The sequence below is a fragment of the Mus pahari genome, chromosome 19 (assembly GCF_900095145.1).
Source record: "Mus pahari chromosome 19, PAHARI_EIJ_v1.1, whole genome shotgun sequence".
Taxonomy (NCBI): Eukaryota; Metazoa; Chordata; class Mammalia; order Rodentia; family Muridae; genus Mus; species Mus pahari.
The window spans coordinates 31,871,420-31,890,234 of record NC_034608.1 but is presented as its reverse complement, the minus strand read 5'-3'; the positions used below and the strand labels follow the sequence as shown (position 1 = coordinate 31,890,234).

Here is an 18,815-nt window from a genome sequence, read left to right as displayed (position 1 = left end):
GGAGGAGGAGGAGAAGGTGGCGGCGGCAGCGGTGTCTGAAATCTCCAGATACAAACATTTCCACATCAGGTTTTGGAAATAAAAGGCACTTCACATATGACAGATACCTAGACAATTACCACACCATCTCCTCTGTCCCTTATCCCATAACAAGATGCTACTGTTCTGTGCCTAGACAGCTCCTGGCTGCTAATTAAACCACTGCTACCAGGTTAGTTACTGTGGGAGATGACCAGGCTCAGGCCCACGAGGAGGGAGAAGGTCAAGCATGGCTGTGCCTCTCACTCTTAGGATTGCCAGAGTCCTGCTCACACTGGGAGGAGGTGAGACCTGGTGTGGTATAAGTAATAGGACTTCACCTGGGGAGAGAGAGCAAAGACAGCAACCTGATAGACTGAGTCTATTAGAAGGTCCTCAGAGCTGGTCTGTGAAAGCCCTCCTCATCTAACTCACAGGGCTATTCTGAGGGTGCCATTAAGGCAGCTGATAGGGACTCTCTCAACTGTCTAAGTTCCTGTCTATTCCGTCCCAGGTATGCCCTCCTCACACACCTCGGCACACACCTGGTTACTTTCTGACCACTCACCCCCACATCACCCCTCATTTTCAAATGCTGTCCTCTTTCCCAGGCCTCTGCCTGTCTTGCCTGGAACTGCTAACCCAAGGTCCTCATAGCGCCACTTGGTCAGTCCAGAAGATGCAGGCACTGATGGACAACAGACCATCCTCTGTGCTGGATGATGGGAAGAGATACCCCAGCCTGGAGAACAAGACCCAGCAGGGCTCTTCTTTATGACCTTGCTGTCTATAGGGCCAGAAATCCCGAGTGAGGTCGATCCTACAGGTCAAGTATAGCCTGGGTCTATAGTCTTGAGTACTAAGGATGCTGAGGTAGAAGGGTCATTTGAGTGAGCCTGGGGGTTTGAGACCAGCCTAAGAGATCCAATGAGGGCAGGTCCTGTAGTAGAGGCCAAACTAGGCACTGCTCAGACACCAGGTTATGATTTTATCTATAGCACCACTCCAAGCTGTAAGCAAAGAAAGGTCGATATAAAATGGTCACAGCCTGGAGCCACGCAGACCTTCAGTTGCTTTTAAGACTCTGTCTCAATAAAAACAAACACCTCCCACAAACCATTTCAAAGTCTGTAGTTCCTTATCAGAAGAAAATTCAGGTGTAAACCAAGTCACCCTAACATAACAGCAGTGGGAGCCGGTAACATAACAGCTGCCGGTCAACACTAGCTAGCTAGCCCCTTAGTAGAATGGATGGATGACCGCAGAGCAACTGGCCTTACAGAAGAGAAGGTACAGCAGTCTCTCTCAGAAAGAAGCCAGATTCTTCTTCATCATCATCATCATCATCATTAAACAGCACTAACCAATCAGACTTCCCAGAAGTGTCTCCACCAGAGTTTCCAATGATCACCAGGGGATCTGAAAGGATCATCAAGAGCCACCCTCACCCACTCTGACCTAATCCCTTAATCCCTCTGCCTTGCGGGAACAATGCCCCCCATCCCTCCAGGGTCAGGCTGCCTCCCAGGAGAGCACCCATGCCTAAGAGGCTGGAGCCAGAGTCTGCACCAGGTTTCCTGTTTTCCCAGAAGGACCTGGCTTTCAGCTGTGTTGGGCTTGATGCGAGAAACAGAACAATTAGAGATGGAGGGGCTGGGGTGTGAGGCTGGTGGAAGCCCTTGCTGGTTCCAACAACTCTAAAATCCCTTAGCACCTTTCCCCACCCCATCCCCCCTCAGGCAGGATGCACTCCCTGGTTCTTTCAAACATTTCCCGGAAAAGTTTAGAAACTGAAAGAAATGCAGTAGGACTGGAAAGGTGTTGATCTGGGACTTAACCTCTTAAAAGGATTTGGGTCTGTTAACAAAAAGATTAACACCGGGGACAGAAACAGAAGGGGACAGTGGATAGATCTGTGTGGAGAAAGACGAGGCACCAATGGATAGGTAGCCTGTGCCACAAGAAACCAGACCCGAGTCCCAGCCCCAAACCCCAAAGGAGTCCTGTGCCCGGAGTCCTGAGCTGTGCGGGTAGTTAGAGGGCCCTCAAATTGCCTGCCAGCGGCGGAGGTACCGATGATGCCCTTAGCTAACCTGTGGTGTCCAGCAGAGCCAGAGGGCCTGGCACGGGCGGTGGGAGCGGCTGCATTCCCGAAGTGCCCTCCACTGGGAGGGCAGTGCCCCGAGGCTCCTCCTGCCCGGTGATTAGGTTTCGGAGGCCCAGCAGTTACAAGAAGTGCAGCCCTGCGTCCGCTCTCTTCTACTCCACCGGCGCTTCTTTCTCCCTCTCCTTTGGTCATTTCCCTTCTCCCCCCACCGCCCCTCTGCCCCCACCGTCTCCTACACCTCCCTTCCTCCCTCCAAGGTCCTGGTGCCCGCCAGCCGCTCCTCCTCCTTTTCTCTACTCCTCTTTCCTCCTCCCCCTCTTCCCCTTCCAGTCCCTAGTCCCTGGAAATTAAGAGTCTAGGAAAAGACCCACAGACCCAATAAGAAGGGACGTACCTGAAGAAACACTGTGGACCGCTGGCCTGAGCCCAACGCTCGGTCAGAAGTGACCGCAGACCAAGGACTGGGTGGCTCAGGTGGAAGGAAACAGAAAGTCGGCAGGTGCAGAGCAGGAATTCTCCACACAGCTGGAAAGGACTCAAGCCCCGCCTACCTCAGACCCCCAGTGAGCTGAGCCCTCCCGCATCAATCATTGAGAAAATGCTCTACAGACTTGCAGACAGGTGATGTGATGGACCGAGGCATCTTCTCAGTTGGGGGTGGGGGTGGGGGTAGGGGTCTGCATATAGCATGGACACTCAGGTTCTGTTGTGAGCATGCCCCAACCCAGAAGCAACGGCAGGGAAGTTCTCCTCTTACCCCACCCATCCCAGCTAAAGTTCTGAGTGAAGGCTGCTATGGGAAGCCGCCGGAGAGGGGCTGCAAGAAAACAGGCAAGCAGACTGGGCATGTCTTATTTAAGTTCCTGTCGCTTCAATAAAGACGCCATGGCCAAAGCAGCCTGGGAAGGAAAGAGCTCCTTCAGCTTACATGTCTGGTCACAGTCCATCATTGGAAGAGCCAAGGCAGAACTGAAGCAGAGACCACAGACGGACTCTGATTACTGGCTCGCGTCTCATAGTTTGCTTTCTTATACCACCCAAGACCACCTACTCAGGAGTGGCACCTCCCCCAGTGAGTTGGACCCTCCCACACCAACCAGTCTTAACTCAGAAAATGCTCGGCAGCCTTGCCCACAGGTGATGTTCCTCTTCTAAGATTACTCTAGCTTGGGTCAAGTTGATAAAAACTAACCAAGACTGAGTACCATGCATAGCAGCAGTAAGGGAAAGTAAGACTATTAATTCATTGCTTAAAAGATTTTGAGAACCAGTATAGCACTCAATGGTGAAGTGCTTACATAGCTCAGTGGTAGGGTACTTACACAGTTCCATAGTAGAGTGCTTACATAGCTCAGTGGTACTTACACAGTTCCATAGTAGAGTGCTTACATAGCTCAGTGGTAGAGTATTTACACAGTTCTTTAGTAGGGTGCTTACATAGCTCAGTGGTACTTACACAGTTCCATAGTAGAGTACCTACAAAGCTCAGTGGTAGGGTACTTATACAGTTCCATAGTAGAGTACTTACATAGCTCAGTGGTAGGGTACTTACACAGTTCCATAGTAGAGTGCCTACAAAGCTCAGTGGTACTTACACAGTTCCATATTAGAGTACCTACAAAGCTCAGTGGTAGGGTACTTATACAGTTCCATAGTAGAGTACTTAAATAGTTCCATAGTAAAGTGCTTAAATAGCTCATTGGAGGAGGACTTAAAACAGTTCCATAGGAGAGTGTTTACACAGTTCTATAGTAGAGTTCCATAGTAGGGTGCTTACATAGCTCAGTGTTAGATTGCTTACACAGTTCTACAGTAGAGTACTTACACAGTTCCATAGTAGGGTGCTTACATAGCTCAGTGGTAGAGTACTTACACAGTTCTTTAGTAGGGTGCTTACATAGTATGTATGGTAAGCATGAGGCTGCCAGCTTGATCCCTAGCTACAAAAACAAGGCCTATGAGTGGGAAGGAGAGGGGATGAGGGGGAAGCAGGGTGGGGTGGGGTCGCTGCAGGAAATGAGTGAGCAGACAAGGCGTGTCTTAACCAAAAGCAGCTTGAGAAGGAAAGAGCTTCCCTGGCTTATACATCTGATCACAGTCCTCCACTGGAAGAAGCCACCTTGGAGGAACCCTGCTTGCTAGCAGTAAAGAGAACTTAGGAACCAGCCTCCATCCTGGGTTCAGACTCCATCTTCGAGAACTTGACCAGAGGTTGAATTCGAGTGAGCCAACAAGCCTGCACCCAACACTCGTCTCCAGGTCACTCCTTAACAACCAGCCATTGGGAGGAAGGCAGAAGTTACAGTTGTACCTAAAGATATTTACTTATGGAAATTTATAGTTTGGCTCCCAGCACCAGGCAATCATTTTAAAGGGCAACAAATTCCATAATAACCCCCCAATCAGGTGTGTGCCAAGCTGGACACCCCCTTGCCTGTTTGCTTGCCTCCATCAATGCTGGCTTGAGACTGGGCTCAGGGCTTCACCCCCTGCCCTGCTGCTTCAGTGACTACAGTGTGGCCCAAGCTCGAGCTTGGATAAACACCCTGCTTCATAACACATCCACAATGAAGGGGTGGATTGCCCCGTACACACACTCAGCAAGAACGATTTAGGCACACAGGATATTCCCACAAGGCAGTAGGCTCTAAGGGTATCCCAGGAACAGCTCTTTAGGAGATCCTTTGGAAGAACTGTGGTTCAGCGAGGCTGGTGCTGCCAGGATCCTCCAGCGTCTTTTTAAATCACCGTTGTGCTCAGTGTCTGTCAATGGGGAAGAAAGAAGCCAAGGCAGCCAGAGAAACCACCTTGTACCTAGAGTGAAGGAGCTGTACAACTTAGGAGCCTTTCCTAAGGAGTGGGGGAGCAGAGGCAGGGGGGTGCTTAGGCCACTGTAGGAGTTGAGATCTGTGTTAGGAGGTCATGATCCAATAAACTGAGACCTGGCCTGACCAGGATAGAGATGTGAAGTTGATGAGGCATGGGTAGGACGGAGATGCACTGTGCTGGTGTGTGACTTCAAGGGACACTATAACCCGCATGTGACTCTCAGGGGCACTGAGGTCAGTACATAGTCACCAGAGATGGTGAATGGCAGGTTTGTAACTATCGGAAACATTGAGGCCAGTACAACAGGGATTCTGCAACCAGTGGTTAGTGCCCTGGTTGCTGGGGCCATTACATAATGCTGTTGAGTATGTCTAGAGATACAAATGTCATGAATTAAGCTGCAAATGGTGTCTCATACCTGTAATATATACAGTACTCAGAAGACTGAGGAAGGAACAGTTCCATGAGTTTGAGGCTAGCCTGGGCTACAGGGGGAAACCTTGCCCGGTATTTGTTTGAGGTACAAAGAAGCCTGTGGCACCTGCCCTGACGCACGTCACTCCTCTCGTCAGGTTTCTGTGAGGTGTTTTTTTGTTTCTTTTTTTGAGGCAGGGAAGAGAGATTTCCAGTCCCATAAACGACCAGTGAGAACAGCCCAGGAACTCTTACAGAGCCTTTCCCAGATCACCAATTGTTTGCAGGATGAGAAGCGAGGCGGCTTATTTTGCTCTGGGGAAGCTGGGCCCTATGTGCGGTCCCCTCCCAGATCCAGAGGAGCTATTCCAAGTGCCAGTTTCCACAGAGCCAGCCAAGGCATTTGAAGGAAAAGAGAAATCTGGTAAATGTGAGTCCCACCCCAGCATCCCAGCCTTCCTTCATCTGCTACCCATGGGCACCCAGGGACTTTGCCACAACCTCGCTAACTCTCCAAGGCCCCATGGTATCTAAACCAACCAGAAAGGGGGAGAGCCCTATCTGTGGGGGAGGTAGAGGCAGCAGCAGACAAGCAAGGTGGGTACCTTTGTTCTGAGCGCTGAGGGTTCAGACCTGGCTCTGAGCTGCTCACTGCAAGCAGAGAGATGGTCCAGCTTGGCCCTGAAGGAGTCCAGACACTGATAGGGATGCAGATGTGGAGGCAGATGGCCTCTAAAGAGACGCTGGGCATGTGTCCAGCTCAGCCAAGAACAGAGGACAGGGAACAGGCAGGTGCTACACGCAGCTGCAGGAACCAGGCGGGCTCCACAGAGGCCTGGAGCTGGAGCTGACAGGAGCTTGCCCAGGGGGTCTGTGGGCACCAGATGCCTGGTTGCCTTGGCCCAAACTCCAGGAAGTGGGAGAGATGCCAGGTATTTTACAAAATTGGCCGCAATCTGGCCATTCTGCGTCTAAAGGGTCGTGTTTACTACACAGCTTGGTATAACTCAGTTTGGGGATAACTGGTGCAGGCCAGAGGCTGAGCTTCTTATTATGTCCTAGGAGTCCTTGCAGACTGCAGTGAGGTGTGTGTGTGAGCACTCCTACAAGCTGCCTTTGGCAAGAGCTGATTGGAACACACCTAACTGTACTTTTTGGAGTGGAGAATTAATAGATATTTTAAATATACATATTTATGTGTGTATGTATGCATGTATACATACAGTTGTGATTTATTTGTGAATGCATGCATATATATATATTGTATATATATGTGCATATAAATATGTGTGTATATGTGTGTACACATGTGTGCATGTGTGTGTACATATGTGTGTGTACATATGTGTGTGTAGTTGCAGTTTATTTGTGTATGCATGCATATATACATGCATATATACATGCAGTTATACGTGTATAATCACCCATGTGTCATAGGATGGTTTGTGGGGTTTGATCCTTTCCTTCCACCATCCAGGACTTTGAACTCAGTTCACCTGCTGAGCCATGTTCTCAGCCCCATGTCAAAGACACGAACACCCACAGAATCTTCAGCACAGCCATGATGGGGAACACATCTGTTTACCACTCTAGTTGGCAGTGTGGACCTGGGAGAGCAGGACCTAAAACTGAGGTGGAGTTAAAGTCTCATGCACTAGCTGACTTTGTTCTGAGCATCAGACAACTTATACTCCGAGGGTTTAGTAGCGTCACCTGAGTAAAGTGCCCAATCACAAGGACGAGTCGCACATGGCAAAATCAGGTTTTTCCGTAGAGCCACATGAATAACAACGGCTGAAGTAAATGCACTCCTGTCCCTGGGAGAGGCACGAAAACACACTCTAAGAACATCCCTGTGCTCCGAAGAAATGGGGGTCCCACAATCTGTGCCTTGTTTTCTTGGCACTTTCTCACAAACACTCAGGATCTCCTCACACACCTCCGTTCTTCAACAGTGTTCTGACGTACATCCTTTGTAGCTATGTTGGTAGAAGAGAGGATATTAAAACAAAACAAAATTCTCATGAGTATTAAATGAATGGACTCTGAAGAGTTAAGATTTCCCTGAGAATCTGGTGTTGAGGAAAGGGAAAAGTTGGGGTCCTGATGTTAGCCAGAGAGGGAACTTCCTCCCAGAAAGAGACTTCATGCAGTTCTGTCGACTTAAGAGACCTTCTCTCAGGACAGACCAGAGAACCCAGTGGACCAAGGCTACTTAACTGACTTAGCTTGCGCTCTCTCGATAACCCTAAACCTCACAGTAGCGCCCTGAAGGCAGACACGAGGTCACTGGCTATATTTGTTTGCTCCTCTTGCTGTGGTCGCATTGAATAAACCTTTTTCTGTTTTTCACGTCTGTTTCTTTAATTGCTGTACTAGCGACAGGAGCCAAACCAAGCTTGTTGGGACCTCCAGAGCCCAGGTTTGCACCCTAAAAATCTCCAGCAATACCGTCACATCTAGGCTTCTCTCTGTCTCTTTGGAAGCCCCTTTTACAGCTGACTCCGTGCCACTGATAGCTGCTGGCACTTAGCATAGTGCAGCACAGCACAGCATTTCAGAACTGACTGCAATGTGCTTCTTTGCTGTGGTTTCTTCCATTCAGCTCCATGAGGTGCAGTTACTGCCTCGTATTGGACTGTGTCACTCTGCAGCCATATGTGTTCCCATTCACTCAGGGGGCATTTAGACGCTCAGCAAAGTCAGGATGTTCAATGCGGAGCTTCCAGGAATGGCTCCCACTACGTGGGAGCAGGCTCTCCCTTCTCCTGAGTGGTAGACTTGGTTGGTTAGAGTATGTAGTCTAACCTCACACAACTGTGAAGCTAGAAAATGCACAGAGATTTTTAAGCGCCTTTTTCGTAATATTGAGGCTGCTGGTGACTGTTGTTTCAGATGTCAACTTGACTGGAGTGACGGGTACCACCAGAGCTCCAAGGACTTATTTATGGGCATGTCTGGAAGGGTGTCCTCAGGAAAATTCCAGTAGGAGGGGAATAGGCCTTTGGCGTTGGGTATGGTGTACAGTGCACAAGACTTGCTGGTAAATAGCTGTGCTGCCTTTATGTGTTTATCACACCATTTGTTATTTTAGAACGTGTCCCTCTACTTATATGAGAGAGTTTACTGTACAGAAGAGCATCACATGCTGTCCCAGGTGGCCTCCTCCACCTCCCTCCTGCCATTATGATGCCTAAGGCCCAGCCCTGGCTGCAGCAGGCTTAACTCCACAGGGAGCAATAGTCTGGAATCGGGGTATTTTTAAAATGTAATCTAATTTAGATTTCCCAACAAGCAATCGTGAGGGCTGAAGAAATCTCTCTTCTGCCGGCCTGAAGATAATCAGAGAGACCTGCAAATCGCTTTGACATTTGGAAAGTAACTAAGTGGTTCTGACAGAGGCACACACTTCCTCGCCAGCCCCAGATTCCTTCCTGTTTGGAGCAAAGTATTTACCACAGCCCCAGGTTTCCTGCACTGACTTCCTTTCAGGGACCATGGACTCACAGGTTACCTCGGGAACGAGGCTCCTAGCGGCTCCCCATTCCAAAACCTTCATTAAAGGCAGCCCATGCTTTCAGAGTGCTCTAGGGACCAGAGTCAGACACAGACAGGCCTTGCCCTGGTTGAGCTCAGTGCCTGGCACTGTGACTACACTTTTCACGTACTGTCTATCTCATCTCATGGATGCTGTGGGAATCACAGATGAGAAAAGCAAGGCACTGAATAAACGTTTCCAAAGGCAAACGATTGGTCAGTGGGAGAAACATGGTATAAATCAGGTAGGTCTAACTTCAAAACTTAGCACCATCTTCTGAGGAGAGCACGTTCTCACTTGAATATTGATTTTCAACTCAACCTTGACTCATTCACCCAACAAAATATTTGCTCATTCTGTCTGCGCACAACGGAGGAAAGTGGCAAAGAGAAGCCACACAGACCTGCCCTTGAAGAACTTAGCTACAGTTATAGAGGAGCAGAGGCCAGCAAAGCATCTCATTCAGGAAGTGCCGCCCATGCCAGCTAGTTTTGAGGGGCTACGTGGGGGCTGGTGCCCAGAACTAGGTAGAGTGTATGAATGGAGACAGTAATTAGATTCCATAAGCAATCCGCTCCACGGTGCCTGCTTTTCTGGCAGGAGAACTGGACAAGAAGCAGGGACTCACAAGATCAGACTTGTGGAGGTGAAGAGTGAAGCTGTGTCAGGGTACCATGCAGGTTTCCCGCTCTGGACCATGGCCACACTTGGGGGGCGGTGCCCTCCTGCCTTTGTTCTCCACAGCAGGGCCTCCCCTAAAGAAAAGGACCATACACACACACACACTGACCTGGGCCCTGTCTAGCATGTGAAAGCGGCAGGGACTTGGGGTTTGAACCTGGCACAGGAACTTCAGTCAGGCTGTTGATCTTGTGGGTCTCCCACACAGACTCACATGGGTACCAGAGTGCACAGGCTTACACTGCTCACACACACACACACAAACCATATACATACACACATAAACACACACATACACATATACTAACACACACACACTGCTCAGACGCTAAGATGGCTCTTAGTTCCGGGACTCCGCAGAGTTGTGTCTCAGTGGCGATGACAGATGGGCAGAGGCACATCTGACATAATCCAGACATGACTTCCTGATATCCACCCCTCCCTTGACCTCCCTCGACTCCTTCTGTGGCTCAGGCCGAGCCTCTCCTAGTCCCCGTCCTCAGTCTCTGTCCTCAACTCCAGCAGAGTCCTTCCTTCCTGCTTTTTAAAGAACGCTCTCTCTGCCTGTGATTCTTCTACTGTTGCTCACTGCTGCTCTGGGTTCAGACTCTGGAGAAACCGAAAAGGAAAGACTTTGAAAAATGTCCATGGTCCCTCTGCCACAAGCCTCCTCCTGGAGCCATGACCGTCACAGTAATGAAGTACCCTGCACTGTGTCCAGAGGGACATGCAGCCTGCTCTCTTGGCCTCTAGCCACCTCAGGAGTGAAAAAGGATGGTGGAGAGTTGAGGAAAATGACGGCCATCAGTCCTATAATCCAAGAAGATCTACTGGGAGGGACCTTCGCCCCATTTCTTCTCTTCATAGATGGACTGGATCAAGAGATACCCAACAATGTGCCGGAGGATGACCCACTACACTTCTTCCAGACTTTGGGTTAGCCTCTGCCACCTGCCAGGTAAAAGCTTAAGGCCAACACTCTGAGCAAGCCTCGTGTCAGTGTGATTGCTACGGTCCCCCACTGATTTGAGGAGACAGGTGGCAACTGGACCCTGAAACAAAGATACGGGCTTCACCTGCTCTCAGCCTCAGCCACTGTCCTGAGCCACATCCACAGTCTGACTTCTCCTGGAAGCTCTTTGGATGTCACCAGCCAGAGCCCTAGGTCATCTGCTGGCTCAGAGCTGGGGAACCAGGTGGTGCTGACACACACGTAAACCCTCGTGAAACTGAACAGCCTGTGAAATGAATCTGGAGATGAATAATGCAGACCAGCAGCCGGGAGACAGACAGGGCCACCCTCCTGCATGGACAGGTGGGAGGCAAGCGCAGGAATGAGGTGTCCTCAGAGGCATGAATTTTTAAAATTAATAACATTTCAGAGCTCTGCCAGAAGATTTTGTAGCTGTGATACACTCTGGCCGAAAGTCAGGAGTCAGTCTCCCGTTGCTCAGGTTTCCACAGGATGAATGACACCCATTCACCCCATCCCGCTGAATGGGGTAGTTCCCGGCAACCACTGGTTTGTACAATATCTTGGTTTAGCCAAATGCCTATGTGTACTGTGGGCAGCAGACCTATCCCATTGCTGAAAGGAGAGAACACTGCCACCAGCCAGCCGGGAAATAAGACCCAGATACTCACCAGGCCCCGGGCACCCAGAGCATATCAAATATTGACCTGCCCAGGAGGAACAGCGGGTATAAGTTCTACATACACCCAGCACCATGACCCTGGTTAGGACCTCCAGCTCACATGACTAGAAAATGACCAGGCTTCATGTTCTTAAAGAAATATTGCTATGTGGCTAGAGCTTTAGAGTTGGTTCTTAAAACATCAGATCAAACGTCACCTTGAACGTCTGGATAATCACATTTATTTTCAACATCATGTTTTCAAGGATGTCTTCCTTCCCACCCTCCTTCCAGTGGCTGTGTGATACCTGATTCCTGGTGGAGCATGGTGCACAGAAAGGAGCAAATGAGGCTGGGCGTGGTGGCACACGCCTTTAATCCCAGCACTCCGGAGGCAGAGACAGGTGGATTTCTGAGTTTGAGGCCAGCCTGGTCTACAGAGTGAGTTCCAGGACAGCTAGGGCTACACAGAGAAACCCTGTCTCGAAAAAACAAAAAAACAAAAAAGGAGCAAATGACACAAACTTTGATATGACAGAATGGGGTGCCATAGAAAGGTGGAGGGTCCTCAGAGGTTCATTTCAGCAGGGCTTGTGTCCAGGACACTGTGTGTCTGACGGACCCAGAAAGGACATCAACTAAAGAAAAACCAGATGAGTGCCACAACACAGCAGTCCCATGGAGGAGGCTGAAGTGCTAATATGCCCATATTTGGCTTGTGGGACAGGAACCCAACCTTACCCACAGTTCCTTGGGTGGGGACCTGGCCATGCCCAGACTGGATACCAAGCTGAACAGTTAACCCTTTCTTGTTCTCCTCTACCCTTCCCTGGCAAAAGTTAGGATCCTCCACTGAGCCACAAGGATGGGCTGCATGCTTTGTAGACCCTGATATCTACAGACCCCTGCTGACAGATCTGTAAACAGCCTTCCACACCGGATGCTACCAGTCAGGGATGGTTGCTTCAAGACGAAGGGATGACAGCAGTAGAAGATGAGTCCCTGAGTTTCCAAGGCCATGTGCACACAAGTACAGCCACTGATCCTCTAATCAAGCCCCACCATCTACAGTTACAGCTTCTTAGTTTTGGGACAACTAGCATTGACCTTCCAGACAGTGCCAGAAATGTGACACATTCATAGTGCTGAACATTTTCAATGCTGCCGATCAAATAGCTACACCTCTAGCCAAACCATCCTGGGCAAATGGAAACAAATATAGCAGATCTAAAGACGGTGTTAGAAAAGGCAGTTTCCAGCTGATATGCCTTACTAGAAATGCTGAAGGAACCCCTGTGGCCCTGTGACCAAAGGCCAGAGCAGTGACACATGGTACCACTTTGCACCCTGCCTGCCCTCCTACCTTCCCACCAGGTGGCATCTAGAACCTGAAGAAGGAAATGTAAGACATGGCAAATGTTTAAAGAGGGTAAATAGAAGCAGGAACAATGGTCCTCATTTCTGTTTAGGAAACAGGAGCTTGTATGAACCAAAACCTGTACTGTGGGGTTGGCCTTATTGTGCACACAGATGGAAGTGCTAATATGCCCATACTTGGCTTGTGGGACAGGAACCCAACCTTACCCACAGTTCCTGGGTAACAACCACAAGTTGGGAGGAAAGAGAGCTAACTGGGAATAGTGTGGGTCTTTGAAACCTCAAACTCTATCTCTAGTGACACACACCCCTACAATAAGGCCATGCCTCCTAATCCTTCTCAAACAGTTCCACCAACTGGAAACCAATATGTGTTGATGTGTTATGGGTAGATGGGATGATTGGAAAAGCTAGCACAGAGGAGGGACCATAAAGCTGTGTGGTTTGTTTTAGCACTTTAGGGATTTGATCTGGGTCAAATGCAGATTGCAACAAGCAGGTAAATTCTGTATTGGGGTCACAGCTAAGAAATAACTGAAAATAATTAAAATATCAGGTGTCCCTTGCCCCTTCAGCTTCCAGTGGGCCATGCTGCCAGCCCCTCCTCTCTGGATGACTTCCAGTGAATGGAAGCTGATGGAGAAACATCCCCTGGAGGCTTTGGAGATCTGGGATCACTTGTAGGCACTGAAGGATGGGTGTTCAAGCAGCTTGCATGACACCCAGCTCTGTCCTTGCCCTTCCCAAACTGCAATCTACCTTGGACTCACTTCATGGGTGTCTTGATGAGTCTTCTATTGCCATGAAAAAATGCTATGACTAAGGCAAGTTATAAGAGAAAACATTTAATTTGGGTCTCACACTTGCAGAGAGTTAGGGTCTATGACTGTCACAGAGTGAGAATGTCATCACAGGCAGAAACAGAACTAGAGAAGTAGCTAAGTGCTTACATCTGATCCACAACCACAAGTTGGGGGGAAAGAGAGCTAACTGAGAATAGTGTGGGTCTTTGAAACCTCAAACACTGTCTCTAGTGACAACCCCACACACGATAAGGCCACACCTCCTAATCCTTCTCAAACAGTTCCACCAGCTGGTTACCAAGCATTCAAATATATGAATCTATGGGGGCCATTCTCATTCAAAGCACCACAGTGGGGCTTTTTAAACTCCATGTGTTGAGATCAACCATGTCAGCTGTAGAAAAGCATAGATATTTCATAGCTGTGACTTCCTTGGACCATCTCTTGGAGACCTCCTGATGAGCCCCCCTCCCAGATCTTTCCTGAAAAGTGGGCTTTCTATCAAGACAACCTAGTAGATTCAGTCATGGCCTCTGCCTCCCTCCATTTCAAACTTCCTTGCTTGCTGTCTTTTCTTTGCCACACTCACTACCCACCACCTGATACTCTAGAAAATTACAAGTTACTTTGATGCTTTTTATATCCCATAGAATCAGCCACATGAGTGGGTACATGGCCACATCACCCTTGGCCATGGCCTAGGCTAGACACTACTTTGTGTCACATTTGGTAGGAGCTGCTGATGGAGAATAGTGGTTAACACGGGATGTTTTCCCCAGCAGCAAGCTCAGCAAATCTTCCTCCATCCATATCTTGCCTGTGCCTGTGTGGACACCCTACCCTGAGAGACCCCTTCATGGACTCCAAGGGATACCTCCATCCTTCCTCACTCATCACCTATCTTGGGTTCCTGGCAAGTTCTGGTCTAGTCTCCTTTGTAAATATCTCCATACTTTGGGAGCTGAAGAAAAGATACACGTGTGTGTACTTGACATCATTGGATCCGTAAGTCTAATGCTCACCTAAGGGCTCCAGACACCACACCAGGCCCGAGGAATGGGAAGCAATACCAGCACCTCTTCCCATCTCCGTAGTCCTGCCAACTCTCCCCATTCTCACCACTCAGGGCGTTAGCTGTACCTACTTGAAGAGACATGGAAAATGTGTATCTTAGCCAGTGTTCTTTTTGCTGTGAAGAAACACCATGACCATGGCAACTTTTATAAAGGAAAGCATTTAATTGGGGCTGACTTACAGTTCAGAGGTTTAGTCCATTATCGTCATGGTGGGAAGCATGGCGGTATGCAGGTAGATGTGGTGCTGGAGAGGTAGCTGAGAGTTCTACATCCAGATACACAGGCAGCAGGAAGAGAATGACACTGGGCCCGGCTTGAGCATTTGAAACCCCCAAAGCCCATCCCCAGTGACACACTTCCTCCAACAAGGCCACACCCACTCCAACAAGGCCACACCCACTCCAAAAAGGTCACACTCACTCCAACAAGACCATACCTTGTAATCTCTTTCAAATAGCTACTCCCTAATGACCAAACATTCAAATATTGAGCCTATGGGGGCCATTTCTATTCAAACCATCACATTCCACTCCCTGACCCCCATAGATGTATAGATATAGTGCAAAAAAATGCATTCAGTCCAACTTCAAAAGTCCCTACAGTCTCACAGTCTCAACACTGCTTGAAAGTCCAAAGGTCAAAGTCTCTTATGAGACTCATGGTAACCCCCTATAAAATCAAAACCAAAGGGGGGACCACGTACTTGCAACATTCAATGGCACAAATATGCATTACCATTCCAAAAGGGAGGAAGGGTAGCATAGTGAGGAAATAGCAAAGCAAGACAGACAACCAGCCAGGTGAGCTCCAGATTGCATCTCCATGGCTGATGTCAAAGCGCTCTTCAGATCTCCAACTCCTTTCAGCTTTGTTGACTGCACACACTTCTCTATTGTGGGCTGGCTCCACTCCATGTGAGTGCTTTCCTTGGCAGGGACCCCATGGCTCTGGCATCCCCAAGCTCTTGAGGATTCCAAGGCAATCCAGGCTTCACCCTCACAGCTTCAAGCCATGGACTCTATGGATCTCCTTGAAGGGACACCTGTGACACACGCCTGGCCTCAGCAACGGCTTTCCTTCATCTTGGAGGAGGATTTCATGTATCCTTGTATCTTTCATGTATCCTTGTATCTTTCTTGTATCCTTGTATCTTTCTTGTATCCTTGTACCTTTCTTGTCTCCTCGACCTCATAGCCAAACCATGTGGCAGAAGCTGCCAGGTTCTTCTGCTGACTGCTGGGGCTGGAACATGGCTCCTCATTCAATTACATCTGCACCTGCTTTCTGTTGTTGACCATTTCCTTCACTGCCTCAGAGTTTAATTCCTTTTTACGAGTTGGAAGCTGAGCTGGGCGGGGTCTTGTCCTGGGGTCACCCCTCCTTTTATTCCATTTGACTCCATCACTCTTCCTGGGGACCCTTTCTCCTCCAACTGTACATTTTTAATTTTTCCTTGCTCAACTTGCTACTCTTCCTTATAGATCTGCCCAAGACTGACTGGCAACACAGTCAATACTAGGCTGTCTTAACATCTCCTCTGCCAACACCATTAATCCAAAACGCTTATATTTCACCTCGGGCAGACCCTTCAGGCAAGGGCAAAAAGCAGCCACATTCTTTGCCAAAATATCACAAGAGCAGTCTCTAGGCCACTTACTAAAATCCTTCTCCTCTGGAAGCTCTTGACCTGGGGATCAGAATCTAGGCTGCCCTCAGCACCCCTGTCTTCCATGTTTCTATGAGTATGGCCCATTAAACCTCCCAAAGTGTTCGACTGCTTTTCTCATCCAAACTTCACATTCTACCAACAACAGCATGATCCAGCCTATTATAGCAACACCTTGCTCCCTGGCACCAACTTCCTTCTGTCTTAGTGAGTGTTCTAGCACTGTGAGGAGACACTAAGAACATGACAAGACTTATAAAGGAAAACATTTCCCTGGAGCTTGCTTGTAGTTTCAGAGGTCTAGTCCATTATCGTCATGGCAGGAAGCATGACAGCATGGAGACAGACATGGATCTGGAGAAATAGTTCAGAGTTCTACATCTGGATCCACAGGCAGCAGGAAGAGAGTGCACTGGGCTTGTCTTGAGTATCTGAAACCCCAAGACCATGCCCAGGAATACACTTCCTCCAACAAGGCCACACCTCCTCTAATAAGACCACACCTCCTAATCTCTATCAAGTAACTCCACTCCCTAATAACCATTCAAATATATGAGCTTATGGAGGCCACTCCTATTGAACCACCACAATATGTGTATAAATCATCTTGTCTGGAAACAGAAGTCTACTTTGAATTGGTTTAAGATTCTAAAGTTGACAGTCACTTTCCATTGCTATAACAAAATACCACAGCAGGGTAACTTGTGAAGAGGCTTATTTACCCCACAGTTTGGAGGCTGGGTAGCCGAGATGAGTGGCCCCATTTGTTTGGCCTCTAATGACAGCCTCAGCATCACAGACTCAGCTGAGAGCTCACCCAGCTGTGTAAGAGGTGGACAGACAGGGAGGCAAGGGGCTCCGAGGTCAAACTTAGGCCTGTAGAGGAACCTACTCTCTTTCAGACCAGACACAACCCCACAGAGATAACTAAGTCTTTCCACAGCGCTTCCCTGAAGACCAAGACTGCTCCTGGGCTCTGTCCCACCACTACCCACACTACCTCACTGGAGGAACAACTTGCAAAACACAGACTTTCGGGAGAGCACTAAACCTTCCTCAAACCATAGCCAGGGACTTGGGTGCTTAGTCTCCAAGACCACTTGTGACATGACTTTGGATTTGGGAAGAGCTTCGAGGCCTGCTGGAGAATTTCATCACCCTTGATAATAGGCATAAAGTCCAAGTCCAGTTGACCAATGTACTGCAGAAGCTGACACGCCCTGCTGTTCATAGCATGTTCCTGCCTTTTATTAGATGACCTTCAACTCCCAGAGTCATCTATCTCTGTCTAGTCTGAGGTGCCTCCTCAGTCAGGTCCCTCTTGAGGATGAAGAACTATTACAGTCATTGCAGAAATGAAGCTTACCATAGTTGTATGTCTCTGATCATAAGTGAAGCCATTTACAGCTCGCTGGTGACCAGGGTACCAGACAACCTACATCTCACAGGGCTCCCAAGTTGGCTTCCAGTCCTAGGGATGGCTCCCCGTGTTCAGGAGGTCCTCTTTGGCAGAGGTCCTAGCACAGACCTGTAAAGCAGCATCCACGGCGTCCTATAGCTGGTGATGGCTCTCTGCTCTCTGTCTTCCTGAGAGAAATTATAACCAAGGTGGCCAATAAGCGCCAGAATCAAAGTGGGTACACTGAAACTCCATGGAGTCAGTGTTCAGGCAAGACTTGAGCTCTAGGACCTAGGAGTCTATAAGCTCTAGTGTGTGGAGAGACAGTAGTGATGGGGACATCTCTTCAGGCCAAGGGATTACTGTCCCTGAGAGGATACCTACAGCAGAGCCCCAAAAACAGTCCAGGAAACCTCTAGGACGAGGAGTTGGCTAAAATTTCCACCCTGAGAACACAGAGCAAACAACTCACCCTTCTCCACTCAGTGTCACCTCTGATGAAGCCAGCAGTGACCTGCACGTACAACCACGCACAGGGCAGCTGGAGGTCCCAGAGTGAGTCTGTCTGAGTGACACTTGAGCTTACGTCCATGAGTGGGCCAGAGTGAGAAAAGACCTCTCCCGATTAGACCCCAAGAGTCGCAGAAGCAAAGCAGCATTGCTCCCAACGATTTCATCCCTGCTTGTTGGTGAGTCTGCAGTGGGCCGGCTGATTTCGATTTTAAACAGACCTACAGATCACCTGGTAAAATCTGAATTTCCAACAAATGATGAATGCTTTTAGTATAAGCCTGCGCTCAAATACTGCTGAGACCTTTTCACACACACACACACCGCACGTCCCAGTGAAGCCCAGGATGAGACCGCCAATCTTCCAGGGTCTTCAACCCAGAGCACATTAAATTGAGCTCCAGAACACAGTGAAATGAAATCTACATCCAAGTATTTGAATCATGTGTGATGCCCCGGACTAGAGGACACAGTGAAGGAGAAAGGGATGATGGAAGATTTGTCTTACCTACAGTACTCAGCACTAATTATCCACAGGACTACTGGGTCCCAAAGGATCCCAGACCGTGGTCCAGGAGGTGTGGTCACCTCCCCAAGGCCTTTCCAGAGTGCCCCCAAATTGTACAGTGTTTGATTCTCTGGGAAGAGCAGGAATCTGGTGTGGACTTCTTTAGCATCCAGCATTCATCCCCAGGATATCCGTGTGTGCAAGGCACCTCTATAGCAACATCTGGAACCTTCTACAATACAGCTGGCCTGGGGT

General features: G+C 49.0%; 1 protein-coding gene and 1 long non-coding RNA gene across 2 annotated transcripts in view; both read right to left on the bottom strand.

Moving 5' to 3' along the window:
- Positions 1-2,321, bottom strand: part of Tmem255b (transmembrane protein 255B) — a 27,862-nt gene extending 25,541 nt beyond the window's left edge. The window contains exon 1 of the mRNA XM_021219696.1: positions 2,112-2,321. Coding sequence (XP_021075355.1) covers positions 2,112-2,166 — 55 coding nt within the window. The 5' untranslated portion in view covers positions 2,167-2,321. The remainder of the gene's footprint in view (positions 1-2,111) is intronic.
- Positions 2,322-14,619: 12,298 nt separating this feature from the next.
- On the bottom strand, positions 14,620-17,869 carry LOC110336196. Its single transcript, XR_002381203.1, has 2 exons — positions 15,647-17,869; positions 14,620-15,589 (listed from the first exon to the last, which is right to left on the bottom strand). It is a non-coding gene; the product is annotated as an uncharacterized LOC110336196 (long non-coding RNA).
- Positions 17,870-18,815: the final 946 nt, after the last annotated feature.